The sequence below is a fragment of the Ischnura elegans genome, chromosome 4 (genome assembly GCF_921293095.1).
Source record: "Ischnura elegans chromosome 4, ioIscEleg1.1, whole genome shotgun sequence".
NCBI classification, from domain to species: domain Eukaryota; kingdom Metazoa; phylum Arthropoda; class Insecta; order Odonata; family Coenagrionidae; genus Ischnura; species Ischnura elegans.
The window spans coordinates 52399314-52417684 of NC_060249.1; the positions used below are offsets into that span (position 1 = coordinate 52399314).

At 38.6% G+C, this 18371-nt stretch overlaps 1 protein-coding gene across 1 annotated transcript in view; it reads right to left on the minus strand.

Moving 5' to 3' along the window:
• Window positions 1-18371, minus strand: part of LOC124157469 (xanthine dehydrogenase-like) — an 80809-nt gene that overhangs the window by 46910 nt on the left and 15528 nt on the right. The window contains exon 2 of the mRNA XM_046532204.1: window positions 5980-6284. Coding sequence (XP_046388160.1) covers window positions 5980-6024 — 45 coding nt within the window. The 5' untranslated portion in view covers window positions 6025-6284. The remainder of the gene's footprint in view (window positions 1-5979; window positions 6285-18371) is intronic.

Genomic DNA, 18371 nt, shown 5'->3' on the forward strand with positions numbered 1-18371 from the left:
TAAGCGTTCACTATTCTACCCACTTTCCGTCCTAATAAATTCTCTCCCAGCTGAAATTGATCCCTATTCGTTATCAATTAAATATTTTACTGACTTGAACTCATCTCAATTTAATGAAAATGGCTATATTACGTGCTAAATACCAAGGCCTCACTACTAATTTTGTTTTTGCGTCTGTTTTCCTTCGTTTGTTTCGTTATTGTTTTGTTACTGTTTGATTTGTAATTGTCTTAGAGCATACAGTTCAATAATGCTTTAATAAATCTATGGTAATTATAGTGCAGGTATGGTATTTGGAGGACGCGGCCGAAAGCTGAGGTCATATGCGCCATGAGGGAATGGTATGGAGAGAAGGATGGAGAGAAACCCGGCGTCGGCATTAGGCCCCTCTCTCAACGAAAGGCGCCAAGGAGACCACGGCTTTACACCCCACCCGACGCACGGAGTGTTGCGCTTGAAAAGTCCTCCACACACCACTCAAGCAGGGATCAAGCAATTTTTGAAAATTCTTTACCACTTCTGGGATTTGAACCCGTGCCCGCCAGGTGGGAAGCCAACACTCTAACTGTGCTCTAGCCACCACACCAACCCGATCCCCCTAATAATTGTAGTCAGCTTCTTTGTTTCAATTTATTGTTATAAGTGAACTTAAATTCAGGCATTCTTTCTGCATGTGTACCATTTTCTTTAAAATGAAATAAATAAAAAGTATTTGCCACGGATTGGCACAGAGCATCCACTTAAAAGAGCTCCTGTTCATATTTATTTGAGATCAGACCAGACGAGCGGGAGCGACGAGGCCTTAAAAGCGACGAATGATGTCAGAATTCTCTTCAAACCGAAGTCCATTGACCCGGTTAAGTAGAATGGACTTGGGCAAGGCAATTTCCTCAGATTGACGGAAGACAGGATAATAACTCCCCTCAATTCCCATTCCGCTCGAATGTGACCTTGACCTCGACGTGATGCGCCCGAGGCGAAAGAAAAGATGATAAATAAAAGAACTTGGAGGAGTTTTAACAGCGTTGACGCCCCTTTCGACGTATTACAATCAACTACTCACGTTTTATGTCGGTCAGGAAATGACGGGTAGCCAAACCAGCTTTCCAGGTGATGCATAAAAAAATGCTGCGTTACGAATACATTTTTTCCTTTCGAGAAAGCTGGCTGGAATAAATGTAAATATCTTCTTAGCTTGAAAACGGAAGAACAAGAGTTTCTTGAGTAACAAAATTTTCCTCGGGAGGGTAACATTTACGAACGCAAACTCACATAATACGACAACATAGTCTGATGACTTCAACAGCAACTGGAATTTTTCATTTCGAGAATACTGGCTGGAATGTATGAAAATATCGTACTTCTGTATAGAACGAAAGAACAAGGTTTTCTTTAGAAACCAAATTTTCATCAGGAGGGTATCGCTTACGAATGCAAGTTCACATATTAGGACAACGTTGTCATATTACCGCAACTGACACTAAACGGGTGGCCAATATAAAAAAAAACTCTACCGTGGTTTGGGCTAACCAACGTAATTCGAGTGTAATAGATATGATACTTCACATACGAAAAAAATATGGTTTAAATCCGGACCGCAGTGACTACTTTTAACGATAACCGTAGTTAGTAGGGCCAAATAAAAAAAAGAACTTGGGAGGTCTGGAAAGAGGGTATATTTCGGTTGGGTATAATTAAAGGGGCATGTTTAAAATCGTATTTCCCAAAACTTTCGGAGGGTTAATTAACTGCGAAATGTATTTATCTGATACTGATTGCTATACTGCGATATGTTTCCATGGACTTGGTTGCCATGGGTTTGCTATCGAAACGTTCTATTTGAGGTGAATGGTGGCTTCTGATACAGAAAGAATGTGACGTTTTTGAGGCATGTAAGGCCTCTTTAAGTGTATGATCACATATGTAAGCTGGCAGGAAATCTGTGAAGGTATATTCAAATTATTTTTTCATGCATGAAGGAGGAGATGTGTTACACTCATATTTTTTGTACCTAGTAGGGTTACTATGGACTTGGTTTTCAGTGATTCCTATGAAAAATGGACTGATGAATCAAAGAATTTAACATTGAGGACGAATAGAATTCTTCCCTTCGAAATGTTTCCTTGTCATATATAAGAATACTATTTCCCAGCTTCAAGAAAAAAAACAACGCCCCTCTAAGCCTGCATTTGTTCCGTATAGAAAAAGTGAACAATCATCAGTTTATACTTACCATTTTTGAATCCACGATATACCTTGGCGATCACTTTAGGTAGCACGTCACATTGACAATGTCTCTGAAATCCAGGTTAAATTTCAGTCACAATCACATTAAAATCACAAACATTCCACAGGGGATGAATCAATTCAAGATCTTGAAATATCATCTCCCGAGGGCACTGCATGACAATCGCCCTGAGAGCTTTCCCTCTCAGAAAAAAAAACAAAATCCTCGCTAGTCCGCGGCCCATTCTAAATGTCACATCCCGCACTATCAAGCGTAATCCCAAATTTTTGATCAGGGTGCTTTAATTACAACAGTTATAATCCTCACTCAGTCATTCACGCCATGGGCTATTTTAGAATATGTGATGGCAGTGGCGTAACTAGGAATATGCTTTGGCAGGGGTCCTGGGCAGTGGCGTAGCCAGAGGGGGAGGTCCGGACCCCCCCGAAATATAAAAGCACAATTATTTTCCTTCATAAAAGAAAACAAAATATTGAAAAATCAAGAATGTACAATTTTTTTAACAAATGAAGTTTTTTCGATTATGAAAAGAGTTAAAATCAGTTTAAAACCCATTACTTAATACCCTATTTTTTTAAATTTTGCACCCCTGGTTTTGGACCCCACCCCAAACGAAATTCCTGGCTACGCCACTGGTCCTGGGAGGGGAACCCCCTCTCCCCCAGGCAACTTTTGAAGAATGACTCAGCTCAACGAATCAAATGACTTACTGCCATGATATTAATAAATTATCTTTAACTTAAAGCAGACGCAGTTATTATACGTGTACATCAAAACTACACAATAGTTTTAAATAATTTTTTTATTACCTGAGGCTTTGGGGGTATCTATCCCCTCATATTTACGCCACTGGGTGAGTGTATATCTAACCAGGTCTAACCTATGGACGTGTGAAGCTCACCATTCAGGTTAGGGGGAACTGGTTCTCTTCCCTGTGAAACCTTACCCTTTGGGGTACCCCAAGGGGGTTCAACACGGGACCCTTCGGTCAGCATCAAAGATCTCTACCCACTAAACTACTACTTCGTGTAGTGCATTCAAACAAAATTGGTTAGATGCACATCAGAAGTTTCATTTTCACAGCTATCTCATTCATTATATGTAGATAAATAACGCAGTACTAGGATGAACATCTATTTTTATAAGGAAACAGTGCCATAGAAATTGACTATGGCAATGCTACATCTCCGCCGAGGATCGGCCACGAGGTAAAAATTATTAAGCCTTTCGTTTAGGTATGCTTCTGGATAATTATTGACAACACCATTTCTTCACATGTGTCGATCATGATGCCGATCGATGAGATATTTTGCCGAACATATAGATTTGGGAATTCTTTTTTTCACCGAATCATGAAGGATTTTAATAAATCCCACTCGTAATTTTGTTTGAGCTTTTGTTTTTTTATTAGTATACGGCTAGTGCCCTAGCACTCCCTGCCACACGCTATTTTAGGCGACTTGCGGGGTAACATGTAGATGTAGATGCCATGCGCCGTCGTAATCACAACGGCTTATAATAATAATGCGCCATTTTAACGCAATTACAACGCAGAGGTCTACTATGCAGAGCGCTAGACTACCGGTAGAAATGTCCCAGGTCCACATGCGGGTGAACCTTATAGGGTATAAAAAATCCCCCAAGCAAGAAGTGCCCCAGGGAAAAGAATTGAACTCCCGATCCACGAATATTACAAAAGAGGATCCTCAATTCTACCTCTAAGTGTGCTGTCATCCACCGCGCATTTAAATGGGTTTACAAAAGTAGCCACTCGTATCACTGATGGACAAAGTGATCCGAGTTTCACGAAGAAGTGTGTTATAATTATTTAATAATTTTTGTTTATTTTCATCACCCCGCAAACAGCTATTAAGGCCTTTTACATGGAGGATATAACATGATACAACAATGTACTATCACTCACAACCATTCCCTGGGTAGGGGCAACCTACCCAGGTAGCCACATAAATCACACAGTTATTGTTAGCCGAAGGTTGGTACGGTTGGGTGAAGGTATAGCTTCCCTCACTAACTAACAGGCATTAGAATATCGCACATTAAAGGTAGGAGTGCCCTTTATTTCCTGGTACATTTAAGAAATAGAAATTCCTCGAGCTTTCCTGAGTATACGGTTTCTTTCGATAATTTTCATGTTGTTATATAATACTTACATATCATATGGAATATTCACCCGCATATGATTTGAAAATATGATCACGTTCAGATCAATTAAACTTTAGTGCAGCAAAAATAAAAATACCCCAACAAATACATTCGACAACGGAAGATCACCAACAATTTCAAAACAACTACTTGGCGCATATTTTATTAGAATAATTTTGCCTTCAAAAATTATATCCATTTGGGATAAAATGGCAATAAATGACACGAATTGTGTGGACGATGCATTATTTTTCTAGCTAATTCCGTTCTAGCTGTATGGGGTGAGCTCTACCCTCACCAACTGCATCAATCCTTCCCGTTGAATCACTGTGTGAGTGACTTTTGTTGCCACCCCGTATCCTTCTACCATACGTGTAGTGACGAAAAAATGCCGTTCAAAATTGATTTTTCGAGTAACTGATTTTTTATTTGAAATGAAAAGCTCTACTTTTCAGCTAAAATCGAAATTTGAACTGAAAGATCGATTAATCAAAAACATCGATGGTTCTTTAAAAAACACAGTGAATTCAAAAACATGCTTATTATGCATTCTAAAATCACTCAAAATAATCATTTGACTTTTAGCGATAAATCCCTATAAATCTACTCAGAATAAGTACATTCTTTTTTGCATCATGCAGTAAAAATTCACAAATTCACGCTCACCTTGAATAAACACCAAATGAGCCCTTTGATCACCATTTGGAACTATTTGACTGCGATCAAAGTTTTAAGAAAGATCAACTGATCACTATGTTTTCTTTATGATAGAAGGCGTGATTTCCTATTTTGCCTACCTTAGAGAAAAATCTTTCACGTGGGACGGACAACGTTATCATAGGCAGATAGTGACATTGCTGAGATCAAACGAAATAGTCAAGATCGAAGTTAAAAAAATCGAGTTAGTATAGAAACTCGAAGATATAGGCTCGATCTTGATTTCTTCAATCTTTGGCATTTAAAACTCAATTTTCGAACACATTTTTTTCGTCTATTAAGCAACGTATCTGTTAAGGTTGCTTCTTGCATACATGTAATAGTGATATTAAATGAAAAAGGAATATGGTTTTCAGTGGACTTTTGTGGTGCTTAGCAACCAAAAATTATTTATGTAGTTATGTTGAGAGTTTTATAAAAAAGAAAACATTAATTTTGTGTTCGGTATTATTGTTTCATTTGAGACTACGGACATTTAATTAGTCGGTCTATTGTGCAGAAAACTGTTGTGTATAATGTGGTGACCACTGTTATTTAAGAAGAATAAATAAGAACATCAGTTCTGGCAGATTAGACTTACTCACTTGTTATTTATTTGTCAAGCGTGCAGAACAACATCTACTCAATTTTCGATTTTAATCAACTTAATTTACGATATTTAAATTCCAAAGATTTTTCCATCACTTCACGCGTAGTAATATGCGAGTTTCCAGCCTCCCGGCCCAATAAACCGATCCGATGAGAATTAAGTCGCACCACTGGGTCACGGTACAGGGACGCTCAGGAAAGCAGCCACCGTAACGCGAACATGGCTGAAGTAAACGAGATGGACCATCGGGCCGGCTGCTTACCTTCTCGCCGTTGACGAAGAACACGATCTCCTGGGAGGCGGACATCGCGGCTGGTCAGCGGGCGCCGTCTCGGTCGGAGGCCAAGCGAAGACTGACTGACCTGCCGCGTGCCGATACCAACGGACTGCGGGCTCAGGGGCCACCGATTCCCATGCAGCTCTGGACGGGGTGTGAAGGGCGGACGGACGAACAGAGCCGAGGATTTCAGGAAACCCTCGAGAGAGTGATAGCAGACGATGTGGATTGACAGAGCTGATTCCCCGAGAACGATTTATTGACTGCGAAGATTAAGTCTGGCGTGACCCCTGAAAAGAAAAAAAGACGAACACAATAAGACCACGACGCAAGTTCTGGTTCTGTCATCGTTTGGATTTATTTAATTAACTTAACACATTATCTATATGTTAGAAGGTAATTACAAAATCGTAGCGAAGGTCACAAATTTTGTTGCTAAATCGAGATAGCGATCGCTGACGAACGTTTCTCTTACGCTTTGACCAGCAGCTTCAAACGGACTAGCATTTAACTTTTGATTTTTAATGCAATTTGCAGAAAATATGACTTGGGAAGTCCTTTCTCTTCAATGCTAGTACTCTGGGCGTTTATTATACTTATTATCAGCAGTCACTAATTAAATTTAGCGATGACTCTCGGGATGTTTGTTGCATTATCTAATTTTAGCTTTGTTTGAACAAGCTTTTGTGTTTGCAGGTAATCTCCTAAGAGCGACATCTAAAGTTAATTTCTGGTAAAGATGGCGGTTTCAATGCCAAGCTAAGCTTTTGGAAACTACGCAGCCACCTTGAGTTCTTCTGTGTATGTTAACTGTTGTCTTACACTGGTTTTCAGGCTGGGTGGAATGTAATAAATAACTTCAATCTTAAAAGAACATGAGTTTTTCCTTTTAAGATTCACAAACTAACTCTGATATTTAAAAATCAACAACCAACAATGTACATGGTGTCTCAGAGAAATAAACATTGAAATTGCACACACATATACACCAACATTTACTAAGAGAGTATACTCACATTGCTGGAGAACCATTCACCATCTCACTATAATAGAACAAGCAGCCGTTTTTGTTTTAATGAGGTTCCACCGAGACTGATAAGTTCAAAACAAATTCTCGCTTTCGGTAGGGGCGAAAAGAATTATACCCACCATCTAAATTAAACCCACCATATATTGTCGGATCGCCTAGAAATTTTTCACCCTTGCTCGTTTCTGATGACAATGCAAATTCAATAATGACAGCTTTAAAATTTTATTCCACAGTGCTCTAATTAATTAACTAAATTTCCAAATGAAAAAATAAATTTTTGCTTTCCTAGATGGAATCCATTGGCATTAAAAAGTAAAATAATGCAAGACAGACTGCAGAAATTCCTAAGCTCATATTTATAAACTAATGCTCTTACAAGCCGTACAAGATGACTGCAGCGTCATCCACATGTACTTAGCGTGATTTGATTTCAATTTAATTAACTAATTAGACAAAAAGTAGTTTAAAAAATGCTTGCCTATGCTTCGCCTTTATCATCACTCTATCGCTATGGCGAACTACTTACCAGTTCTTTCCACTACAAAATTCATATTCTATTTGTAATAAACATTTCTAATTTGACCATCAGCGTCAAAGATCCAAAGTAAAATATTTGATTTTAAACACAATTTGCAGAAAATATGGCATGGGAAGACCTTTTATCACGTTTTTTTTTACATGCTTCGTATGTTTGTGTTTCATCGACGGAATCTTGCAATTGATATTAAATCCACTACCTATTGTCGGATGGATTTAAAACTTTGCACACTTGAAAGCCTCTGATAGCAATAAAATATTCAATAACGAGACATTTGAAATTTTTTCCATTGTGCTCCAATTAATTAACTAAATTTCCACACGGAAAAATAGATGTCAACTTTCTGAACAGATGGCGAAAGTTATAACGATTTGGCAGAAATTTCTTTCACAGCTCTGATTTAATCGATAAGATGATTCACTACTAAAAAGAAGAAAATAAAATTCATGAAAAGATTAAGAAAACGAGTTTTTTCCAAGAATAGGTTAAAATGCGCTTAAATCTAAAATAAGCTTTTCATGACTCGGAGAATACGGTTTGTGTACTGAATAGGTTTATATATTTATATTATGTGCCAATCACTACTCACTTATCAGACACTTCTACACTCATTTCTAATAAACTTAGTCAGCCCCCTTGCTTTATTCTCCGAGAAATGAAAAGCTTATTTTTCTGTGCATTTAATGCTGCCCTTGGAAAAAGCATGTTTTTGAAAATATTTCTTTAAATTTTATTTTTCGATTCTCGTCGATTTAGAAACAACTAAATGAGAATATTTTGGAATTTTCAAGAAAATATTAGGTGCGCAACTAAGCTCCCGCTGTTTGTTAACAGATGGCTCTAGTAGTGATTACTGGTCGATTTTGAGGTATCAGAAACTTCACGAATCAAGGTTTGGTAAACATTTGGTAAAGAAACCGCTCGACAACAATGGCGAGTTTTTATTGGCGTCATATCCTTACTGTTGCGTGAAAATTTCAGAGTTTTTGCCAGATAGCAGTCATTTTCGGAGAGCGTTTATTTTCTTCTTTCATTCGAAGAAAACAGCATCTGATGTGCATCGAGAGCTCCACAAAGTTTACGGAGATGCTGCTCTAAGTGAAACAACGTGCCGTGATTGCTTCCGTCACTTCAATGACGGTCATTCCAATGTTGACGTGAAGGAACACCAAAAACTTTCGAAGGCGCTGAATTGGAGGCATTCCTTGATGAAGATCAGTACCAAACTCAAGAAGAACCAGCTTATACATTATGAGTTACCCACCAAACCATTTCCAAACGATTGGATGCGTTGGAATTTCTGCAAAAGGAAGGAACTTGGATTTCTTATGATTCTTAGTGATTCTACAGCAAGACAACGCTCGACTCCGCGTTGCAAAACCCGTTAAAACCTACCTGAAAGCGCTCAAATGGGAAGTCCTAACCCCCCCCCCCCCCCGCTGTATTCCCCAGATATTACGCCGTACGATTATCACTTGTTCTGTTATATGGCACATGGTCTGGCTGATCTGCAGTTGCAGAATCCTGAAGACACCAAAAAATGGCATGATTCTTGGGTAGCCCCAAAAAATGAACACTTTTGTCGTTACGGTATTGGCCTCTGCCGCAATGATGGGGAAAAGTTGTAGCCAGCGAAGGACAATACTTTGAATGATTCATTTATAAGCATTTTTTCACGATTAAGTAGTACTTTCATCCAAAAAAACAGCGGGAACTTAGTTGCGCACCTAATATAATGTCATTCCTTTCTCATTAGAACCATGGTAGATTGATTAACCATTAGATAGGTTTTCCTCCACATATCCCGAAATAACTGCTACGTCGATAACTATTCGGGTCATCGTTTCTTTCATCGTGCGCGGCACGTCGTCCAAATACTCCTCAATAATGAAGAGCAGTGCCAAGAATTCCTCTCCAGACGACAGACACTCCCAGCATCGGTAATGAAACTCACTCACTTCATTTCTTCAATCCGAAGAACGGTTTGGGTCCACATCCTAATCTCCATGATACCCTGAAAGCCACTGCGGATACTTGGTGGAGAAGGAGTATAATCACCCAAAATGCACAAAGCTAGATGAAGGTTCTATCAAGATGTCACGTTCACTTACATAGTACGTTCCATAAGTCATGCGACCAACATTTTCCTGACGCAACGGTTCGCCGCAGGGTGTTCTAACCTGCCGGGCTAGGTGGAGGGGGATGTTAGATTCAAAACGTGACTGGTCTAATTCGGCTTCAAGCTGCCTGAGAGTCAGACCTACGTTCTCGTGAACCCCGTTTTGGTTTCATGTACACGTAACGAAGAGTCGTTCGAAAAGTCGTTCTGTAGAGCAACCCTACGTTATCAAATTTTTAGTTAAACTCGGGAAATCCGCCTCCGAAATTTTTCAATTAATTCACTAGGTCTTTGGGAGGGATTCAAGTTGGTGCGAAGGCTTCCGCGGTGCGTTGGTAATGTAGGCTGCATTTTCCGGGTTTCACCGCGTCGTGGTTGCGTTGGGGACAACAGTTTCTCCTGCATTCCAGCAGCCGTCTTAGGTCGAAGACGCCTGCTGGAATGTCGACCTGAAGACGCCTGCTGGAATGCTGGAGAAACTGTTGTCCCCAACGCAACCACGACGCGGTGAAACCCGGAAAATGCAGCCTGCTTTGGGAGGGATTGTTTGCCCAAATCGCAAGTTTTCCTACGGCAAAAGTCGTTCATGGAGGGCCGAGGGGAGATCACCGACGACCTCGCGGTGGACGATCATCAATCTAAAATCCACGGACTCAACCAGGATCAAAACCATGCTCATTGTCGTCTTTGACGTCGGAGGGATTACCCACCGTGAATTCGTACCTACCGGGACCATAGTGAACTCACCTTTCTAATAGGGTAGTTTCCTTCATCAAAGAAAACGAAAGACATCGATTGCGATTCGTTACCCACCATTAGTGTATTCATAATATACAAATTATTTGTTTTTACAAATCCCAGTTTAGACGAATGGCAACGGTCAATTTTAACCGCATTTGAAAAAGGCCAGATTGGCGCCCATGCGATTCCGCTCCACGTGACGTCACAGGGACCTAGTTTCTATACGAGTAGATAGGAGTTTTACATCGTCTGAGATTACCAATGCATGCATGAGGCACAGAGCTCAGGGAAACATCTCTTAATAATCACCTATTAAAACTGGCTAAAGTCGGAAAGTTTCCTTCGTTTGATAGGGGAATAATAATCCTTATTTAAGCCAAGCGCTACCAGCTAGCAGGGTACTCAGCTACCTGCTAACATCCTGCGTCGTATCAGCGCTCAAAGCCTCGCCCCAAGGTCACCACACTTGCGGCAGCGGGAAACAGAACGACGTCATACGGAGTTTTCCCAGCATTCATACTTAGCCGTCGCGTTTTCGCGCGCTTGAAATTTTTCACTTTTCATTTAATCGCGAAAAATAGATATCGTCATATAAAAATCTAAAAGCGTGAAATACGTACTCCAGGAGTAATAATCTTTCGATTTAGGCAATAAAAAAATAATAGGAAACCACCCTATTGGTTCAACAGCCTCCCTACAGTCTTAACCTGCCTCCATGTCTCCTAGGTGAAAAGGATCCATGAACGGAAAACATTGGGACACGATTGAAAGCATCTAGGTCCATGTTACCTCGGCTCTAAAGGATATTCCGGTAAAGGCCTTCCAAGCATGGAAAGACGCCTCTAGAAGTGCATCGACGCAAGAGGGTGCTATTATGAAAATATTTTATTATTTGTAAGAATGTATTCAATACATTATTTTTTATGAATTTGGTCTCATTACTTAGGGGACGCACCTTGTATGTGGCTAGAGTTACCTCACACGAAGGATTAACAATTCATTCCGCCACAATAACATTGAGAGACGCATCGCACTAGTGATGGTAAAATGTCGCTCGCAATCGATTTTTACGGGTAATCGATTTTTAATCGAAATGAAAGGCTCAACTTTTCAACAAAAATCGATTTTTGAACTAACAGATCAATTAATCGAAAAAATCGAGGGTTCATAAAAAAGTTTGCGCAAAAACCTGTTTGCTATTCATCCGAAAAACAATCAAGAAGCACATTTTAGCCGTAGAAAATAATCTACAACGAATACATACATTTGAATTATTAGTGGTAAAAATTTAAAAATGCATGCACAGTTTAAAACTTTGAGATCACCGCAAAATATTCTTCCACGAAAAATAATCACATTCAAGGTACGGTTAATTTTGACCAAAATTTTCTCCAAAAATAATATTGCTATAATAGTCACCGTTAGAAAAGAATAAAATTCGTCCGCCAAACGTTTTAAGAGAAACGTGTCTTTTAAAACCCCGGAGGTCAATACATCACACATTTAAGGCCCGTAAAAAAAGCTTCGCATGGGTCCTATACCTGTATTGGGCTTCTGGGCATAGCAGGGGTGTCATGGTGTCGGATCGCCGATCCGGCACTGGTTATCAAACGCATAACAGTCAAATATCACTTTTATCAATTTTGGTGCCTAAAAATATTCTAATATATACCACATTCGTAACCAAAATTAAAAAAATATTGTAATGAAACGTAAATAATAACTAGCAAATAAAAAACACACACTTCTAAAAAAAGTTAAGGAAAAAGCGTTCCGGCACTGCTAATTTTTCAATGACGTCACTGGGGCATAGTATTACTCCGAAGTTAATATTGAGTGATAATACTGCTAAACGAAATGCCCGGATTTTAATGGCGGTCAATTCTATTGTGTTCATTTACCACTCAAGGGAAAAATTAATAATTTGAACCTATCCGTTCTAGAATCTACTTCTCTGAGTTTTCGGACATTTTCCAATCCACCGTAGTAAATGAGATCTCTCTTGATTTCCGCGACGTTGTCTCAATATATTTCCCCCTGAAACTTACTTTAAAGATTAACAGTAAAACCCCTCCAGATCAGCCCGTCAGTCATCAGATAGGGTCAGTGGTTCCTATCGTAGCTGCGTCGGTAGATTCGTGACGCTATTTTAATTATCCTCTCTACAATTAACGAACCTTAATGGTCTTGACTGAACAAGCTTAAAATATGAAATCAAGTCTAACTAATAGGGATGCCTCATTCTCATGGATAAGAGGGGATAAATCTCAGCCCCAACTAAGCCACAGACAGGCATGAGAATTTCGCATATTCAGGGTAAGAGGAACAATTTACTTCCTATCGAAAGTTTAAATTTTAAGCATTTTTATACCATTAAACATTACTCAGAAGCAAAAAAAAACAGTCAGAATCCCATCTGGTTGAAGTAAAATGTTCCCAGGGGCTTGTGCATTCTGTCTTTTAGGAATTAGAGTAAGTACATCGTGTGACCACTAATACCCGTAGCTTTCAGTCAGTAATATTTTGCATCTAGAAGTAATGACCTCTTCCACTGTCAGTATTTAAAAGAAACTCTACTGAGAAAGGATTTCGTTGTGTCATACCTGGGTAAAGAAAAGTAATGCGTATCCATGCATCAAATACTTGAAACAAAGTTCCCATTTGTATTAAAATAGTATGCACCTAATACAAAATTGCATCCGTCGGTGTGAGAAATTTGATCACCCGTTAAGCATTCGCCTTAAGCAGTTAATTTAAAATTTAAATTTGAAAGTAAAAGTCGAACGACGCAACTACTTCACGGGCTCAGCAGTTGACCTTAATACCGTCGATACTCGTAAACTTTACAGCGCACTCCGACACAACCTGTATTTTTCCTCTTAAACAGGTAAAATTATTACTGTCATACTGGAAATAAAATAAAAGAGAATCCGAAAATACGAAAGAAGTGAAATAACACCCTTTAGTATTTGATGAACGAGAAAGCGAAAAATAGATGTTAAAGTTTTAATTGGTAAAATAAAACTTAAAAAAAAGGTATCTCCTGACGCTTCGCGACCCCTGCTGGCTGCTTCTTCAAGGGTAATTTGGCTGCTTCCTGAGTGGAAATATGTTACTGACTGGGACTAAGCGGGACATGGGATTTCAGCCCAGACCGGAAGCAGCACAATCACCTTCGAAGAACCGACCAGCAGTAGTCGCGAAACGTCGAGAGATAATTTTGACTACGCGGTAAGACCCCAAAATTTTCTATTTTATTTTATCAACCATGAAAAGCGAAAGCCTCAATGAAGAGTTAAATTTTTAATTGTTAAGTCATCATCTTCATCTTGTGGTGTTCTGCCCGTCGGCAGGTCCCCCGCGCCAATGCTGTCTACATTCACTCCTGTCTCCGGCCATCTCCTTGAAGTCTCCATATCTTCCAATTTTTATGTTTTCAATGAACTTTAGCCTTCTCCTTCCCCTTCTTCTGACCCCTTCCACCGTTCCCTCCAAAGCTACTTTCAAAATTCCAATCCCTCCATCAAATTTCCCAGCCAGTTACCCTTCCTTTGATTTATTTTGTCCATCAACGTTCTTTTCTCATCTATCCCATTTAACACTTGCTCTCGAACCGTCCACCGTATAGGTATATGCATAAGTAAATGTAAAATATTCGAAGATCCTTAAAAAGAGTTTTCACTCACGATGAGGGTTACTTTCCGATATAAATCATTGAAACAATCAGATTTTCTGATTACTTTTACTGATTCTGATCTGAGTGTAGACTATAGACAGCAACTTTCCGATTTTTCATAGAACTTCCACCATGAGCAGTTCCTGTAGCCCACTTCAAGCACACGAATGGGTCGCTAAACTGTGGTTCCCTTGGTTCCTTTCGCTTACATTTTTGACAACGGTCTTCTAAATTTTTTCCAAAAATTCCCAGTTTTAAACTACCTACTTTCAGAAAAAGTAAATCCTTTGGGGGTCCATTGTTCCGCCACCCAATGAGTCCAATCCAAATAAGGTTCTCCATACAAAAATTTATTAATAAATGGTTAATAACCAAAACCAATTATCTCCATTTTTTTCCCAAAAATGGACTCTGTTCCTGATAAATTATTTTTTTAAATAAAGGAATCCAAGGGAAAAACTGGTCAACAAAATTAGGCAAAAAATGACCGCGCAATCCACATTTTCTCACCTCCTTTTAGTTTAATCTCATACTCCTTTCCCAACATTAATATTCATAGCTCTCACTATATCCTCGACATCCGTCCCCTATCAACTCTATTTGTCAAATGACCGCCTTCAAAAAGTGTGAGCGTCTGATTTTTCCCATTTAAAACTACCTCCTATCTTAAATAAGTGACTGATGCGAAATATCCACAGCATTCTAGGAGAACTTGTTCCTCGAGCAAAGTCATTAATCACATCAAGGAAATATATTCCGTATTTCCTAATTGCATATTCACGGCATGAAAACATACCGAGCAGATCAAGATATTTCAGTTGAATATAAGTACGCTGAGAGGACTTGGGAAAAGAATTCTATACAACGATCTCAATTATTTTTTAAGAAGTAAAAGTCAACGTAATGATTTTCTTTTTTCTCTTGTCTTGACCTCTTTCAAGTAATTATCAAAATTTCCTGGAGTATAGGTCACATAATGCGAAAAGTGTTTTGCCAACGTTTCGGTTTGTTTTAAAACCTTCCTCAAGGCTTTGAATGAAAAAATGAGAGTGCAATAAAATACAATAATATACAATATTGATACATAAAATAAAGGTAACAAAACAGTTTTTTTACAATAATATGATTAAAAAACTGTTTTCATTGTACTCTAATTTTTTCATTCATAGCCCAGAGGAAGGTTTTAAAGTAATCCAAAATGTTGGCAAAAAACTTTTTGCATTATATGACCTATACTCCAGGAATTTTTGGTCAACGTAATGTTTAAAAGGGATCCCTAAAACAATAACTCCTTCCCTTTCCCATGCGTTTGAATTGAGTTTTACGATCATAATTATGTTCCTACAGTAATTCAACGCTTTTTACCTCGTAGCCATTAATTTAAAGGATATTTATAAATACGCTACAAACAATCTTGTGTAGCCATTATATTTAGCTTGCGCACGCATTTGAGGGTGGACCTAATTGTAAGGAAAACATCGCGAAGTGTCATTAGTTTTTGGACGTTATTCTGGCATTAAACTTGATTGGAACCGTGACTGACATCATAGCCACATAGCAAAATTAAATTAGGATATTTTCCAAAGATACAGCACCCAAAATCTGGTGGAAGGTGCTTTACACTAGAACCTCTGACGTTGGTACACTCCAAGTTGGATTACGGCCTTACTTGTTTGGGCGAAGCATATTTTAACACCTTAAAATCAGCCTACTTCGTGCAGAAAATTTTTTTTAGACTATTATTACCAAAACAGCGATACGAACATTCCCGTCCTTTATTCTTTGAACTAAACATACTCCCGTTAAGATATATGTATTGTTATAAAGTGTTGAAAATGTTTATTTTTGCGGAGTGGATACAACCCAAAAATATATGGGAGCCACGTGTTGTTTAATTTTCGTAGAGGTTTCTCGATCCCTATACACAAGCCTAATTCAACGATTTTCCAAAGGAGTATTTTGTATATGGGACCAAAATTGTACAATATGCTACCAAATACAATTAAAGAAACAATTTTGTTGGTAAATATAAAAGGTTGATAAAAAATGGATAATAACTTTGGATGACATTGAAAAGTTATTGTAAAGGGTCGGTATATTTTATTAAACATACTTGGCATCATATGTGTTGCATATTACATGTTGTATTCCATCTTACGGTCAATTCAGTTATGATATTATTACCTACAAAATGTTTTTTTTCCTCTAAGTATTGAGTATTTCATTCCTATTCATTTCCGCAGTTTATGAAATTTGAAGTTAGCCTAAACACAGGCTTATTGCCTTACAGGCTCCCTTACTTCCCTTAATGGATATAATAACATGTAAAAAAAATATGCATGCATGGAAGAATAAAATTTTATTACGAAAATATTATATGAACCGCTTTAGCCCGGGGAAGACGAAAAATTGAGTCTGCTATACAAAGGAAGCATAAAATGACTTCACTACCAGGGATAATGTTTTTGGTAACAATTGGCATTTAAATTGAAAGTATTACATTTTTTATACAACTATCTTTAACACAACAAGTAAGCTGTGTTACATTAATCTTAGATTCCTAATCCCAGTATTTATTTCAGTAATTAAATAATTTAACTATTCTACACGGTGAACTGCATTGAGAAGACCATTTCGTGGTTAAAAACGAAGAAAAGATAACCCAAATGAACGTAAAGAAAGTGAGGAGAGTACCCAATACCAAAGTGACATATATGATGACTGCCTAATCTTTTTGACAAGTAATAGCAAACAAATCTCAGCCAGTGATTTGATAAGCGCGAGCTCAAAGCGACTCATGGAAACGATTAAGAATGAAATAAGTCGATAAACTCACTTCGCAGAGGCCTTTCAAGCTCTATAGGGAGCTAGATTGCTGTTGTCATTGCAGTAGACGATTCTATTATAAAGTCACCAGCACGTACAAGAGGATTTCAACATGACATTGAGGTCACGGTACTTACCTAGCCGTCACTGTACGCTCAATTATCGATAAATCGGCAGGTAAGAATGCTTGGTGCGAGGGGGAAGACCTCACGTAATGCCAATAGCCTTCGCGAATGAGAAATTCAAGGCAACCTACTAGTAAACTTCACCTTCTTTCATATGGATTCGAGGGTAGAGCATTTTTATAAGTCAACTCACATTGCTAAGACGCGAGTATAATTGTCATCAGCTATGTTCATATTACCCTCATCATCAATATTCACGATATTCACGACGAACTCTTCTTAATATATTTAATCATGAAAACCTTAAGGTGAAGACTGGGCAACTTAGTTGGCCACATAATGAGACATGATGTCCTGATAAAAATAAATCTAATAAAGGTAGGTGGATGTGAAGAAGGGCAAGGGACGGCCCCGAATGAGTTTCATAAGACATAAGAGTTTAAATTCTACGAAAAGGCTAGCGGATAGGAGAGAGCAGCATCAAACCAATCTTAGGATTGTTGACTGAAGATGATTACGACATTTTTACAGCAAAAGGCGGGCTATGTCATGCCCCGATAAACCGCATAGGCTCAGAAATGATGACAATTCGGGGATAATATGATTCATTTGTTAATGCATTTTTTAAAAAGTACACTTTAATCGAAAAGGGATAGGAAATACTATGATTTTCACCATGCAAATACGTTGAAACAACTATCAAACAAAGAATAGAGCTATCCGTCGTCGCATTAACCTGTTTTTTAAATATTTTTTCACATTTTGAGACCACGAATTCTTAAATTGGATCATTTTTTAAAATATAAACGCCGGCCTTCCGTTACGTAGCATATTCTCAGCCTCCCTGAATGGAAAAAAAGTTGAATGGGCCCAATGTAGTGGCCTTTGAAACATACAGCAACACATCATTGGCCACCTTGAGTTAATCTGTGAGCTCCATGAAATAAGTGCTCAGGAGTGAAGCGACCGAAAAGACCGCTGCGAGAAATGACTGAGCTCGGACACTGAGCTGCTAGGTAGCGGTCGCTAGCAATGGGAAATTCCACAGCCTTTGTGGCGGCGCTCTCTCCCCCTTAATGTGCACAAAGAAGGAAGCACAGTGAGCCCATTGCTCAGCATTTATGGTTATATTTGCGATGAAAAAACAAAATCACAATGTAGAAAATTGTCACCAACCAACATAAAGAAGCGAATTTTCAATGGCGATTACCAGAGAATTACGGAAAGTCTATTTTCTGCGCCCATCGCTCGCTGGGGTACAATCAGAAGAGGATATTGTTGAATTAAAAAATGACATGTACCTCTATAGTTACCTCAATCTC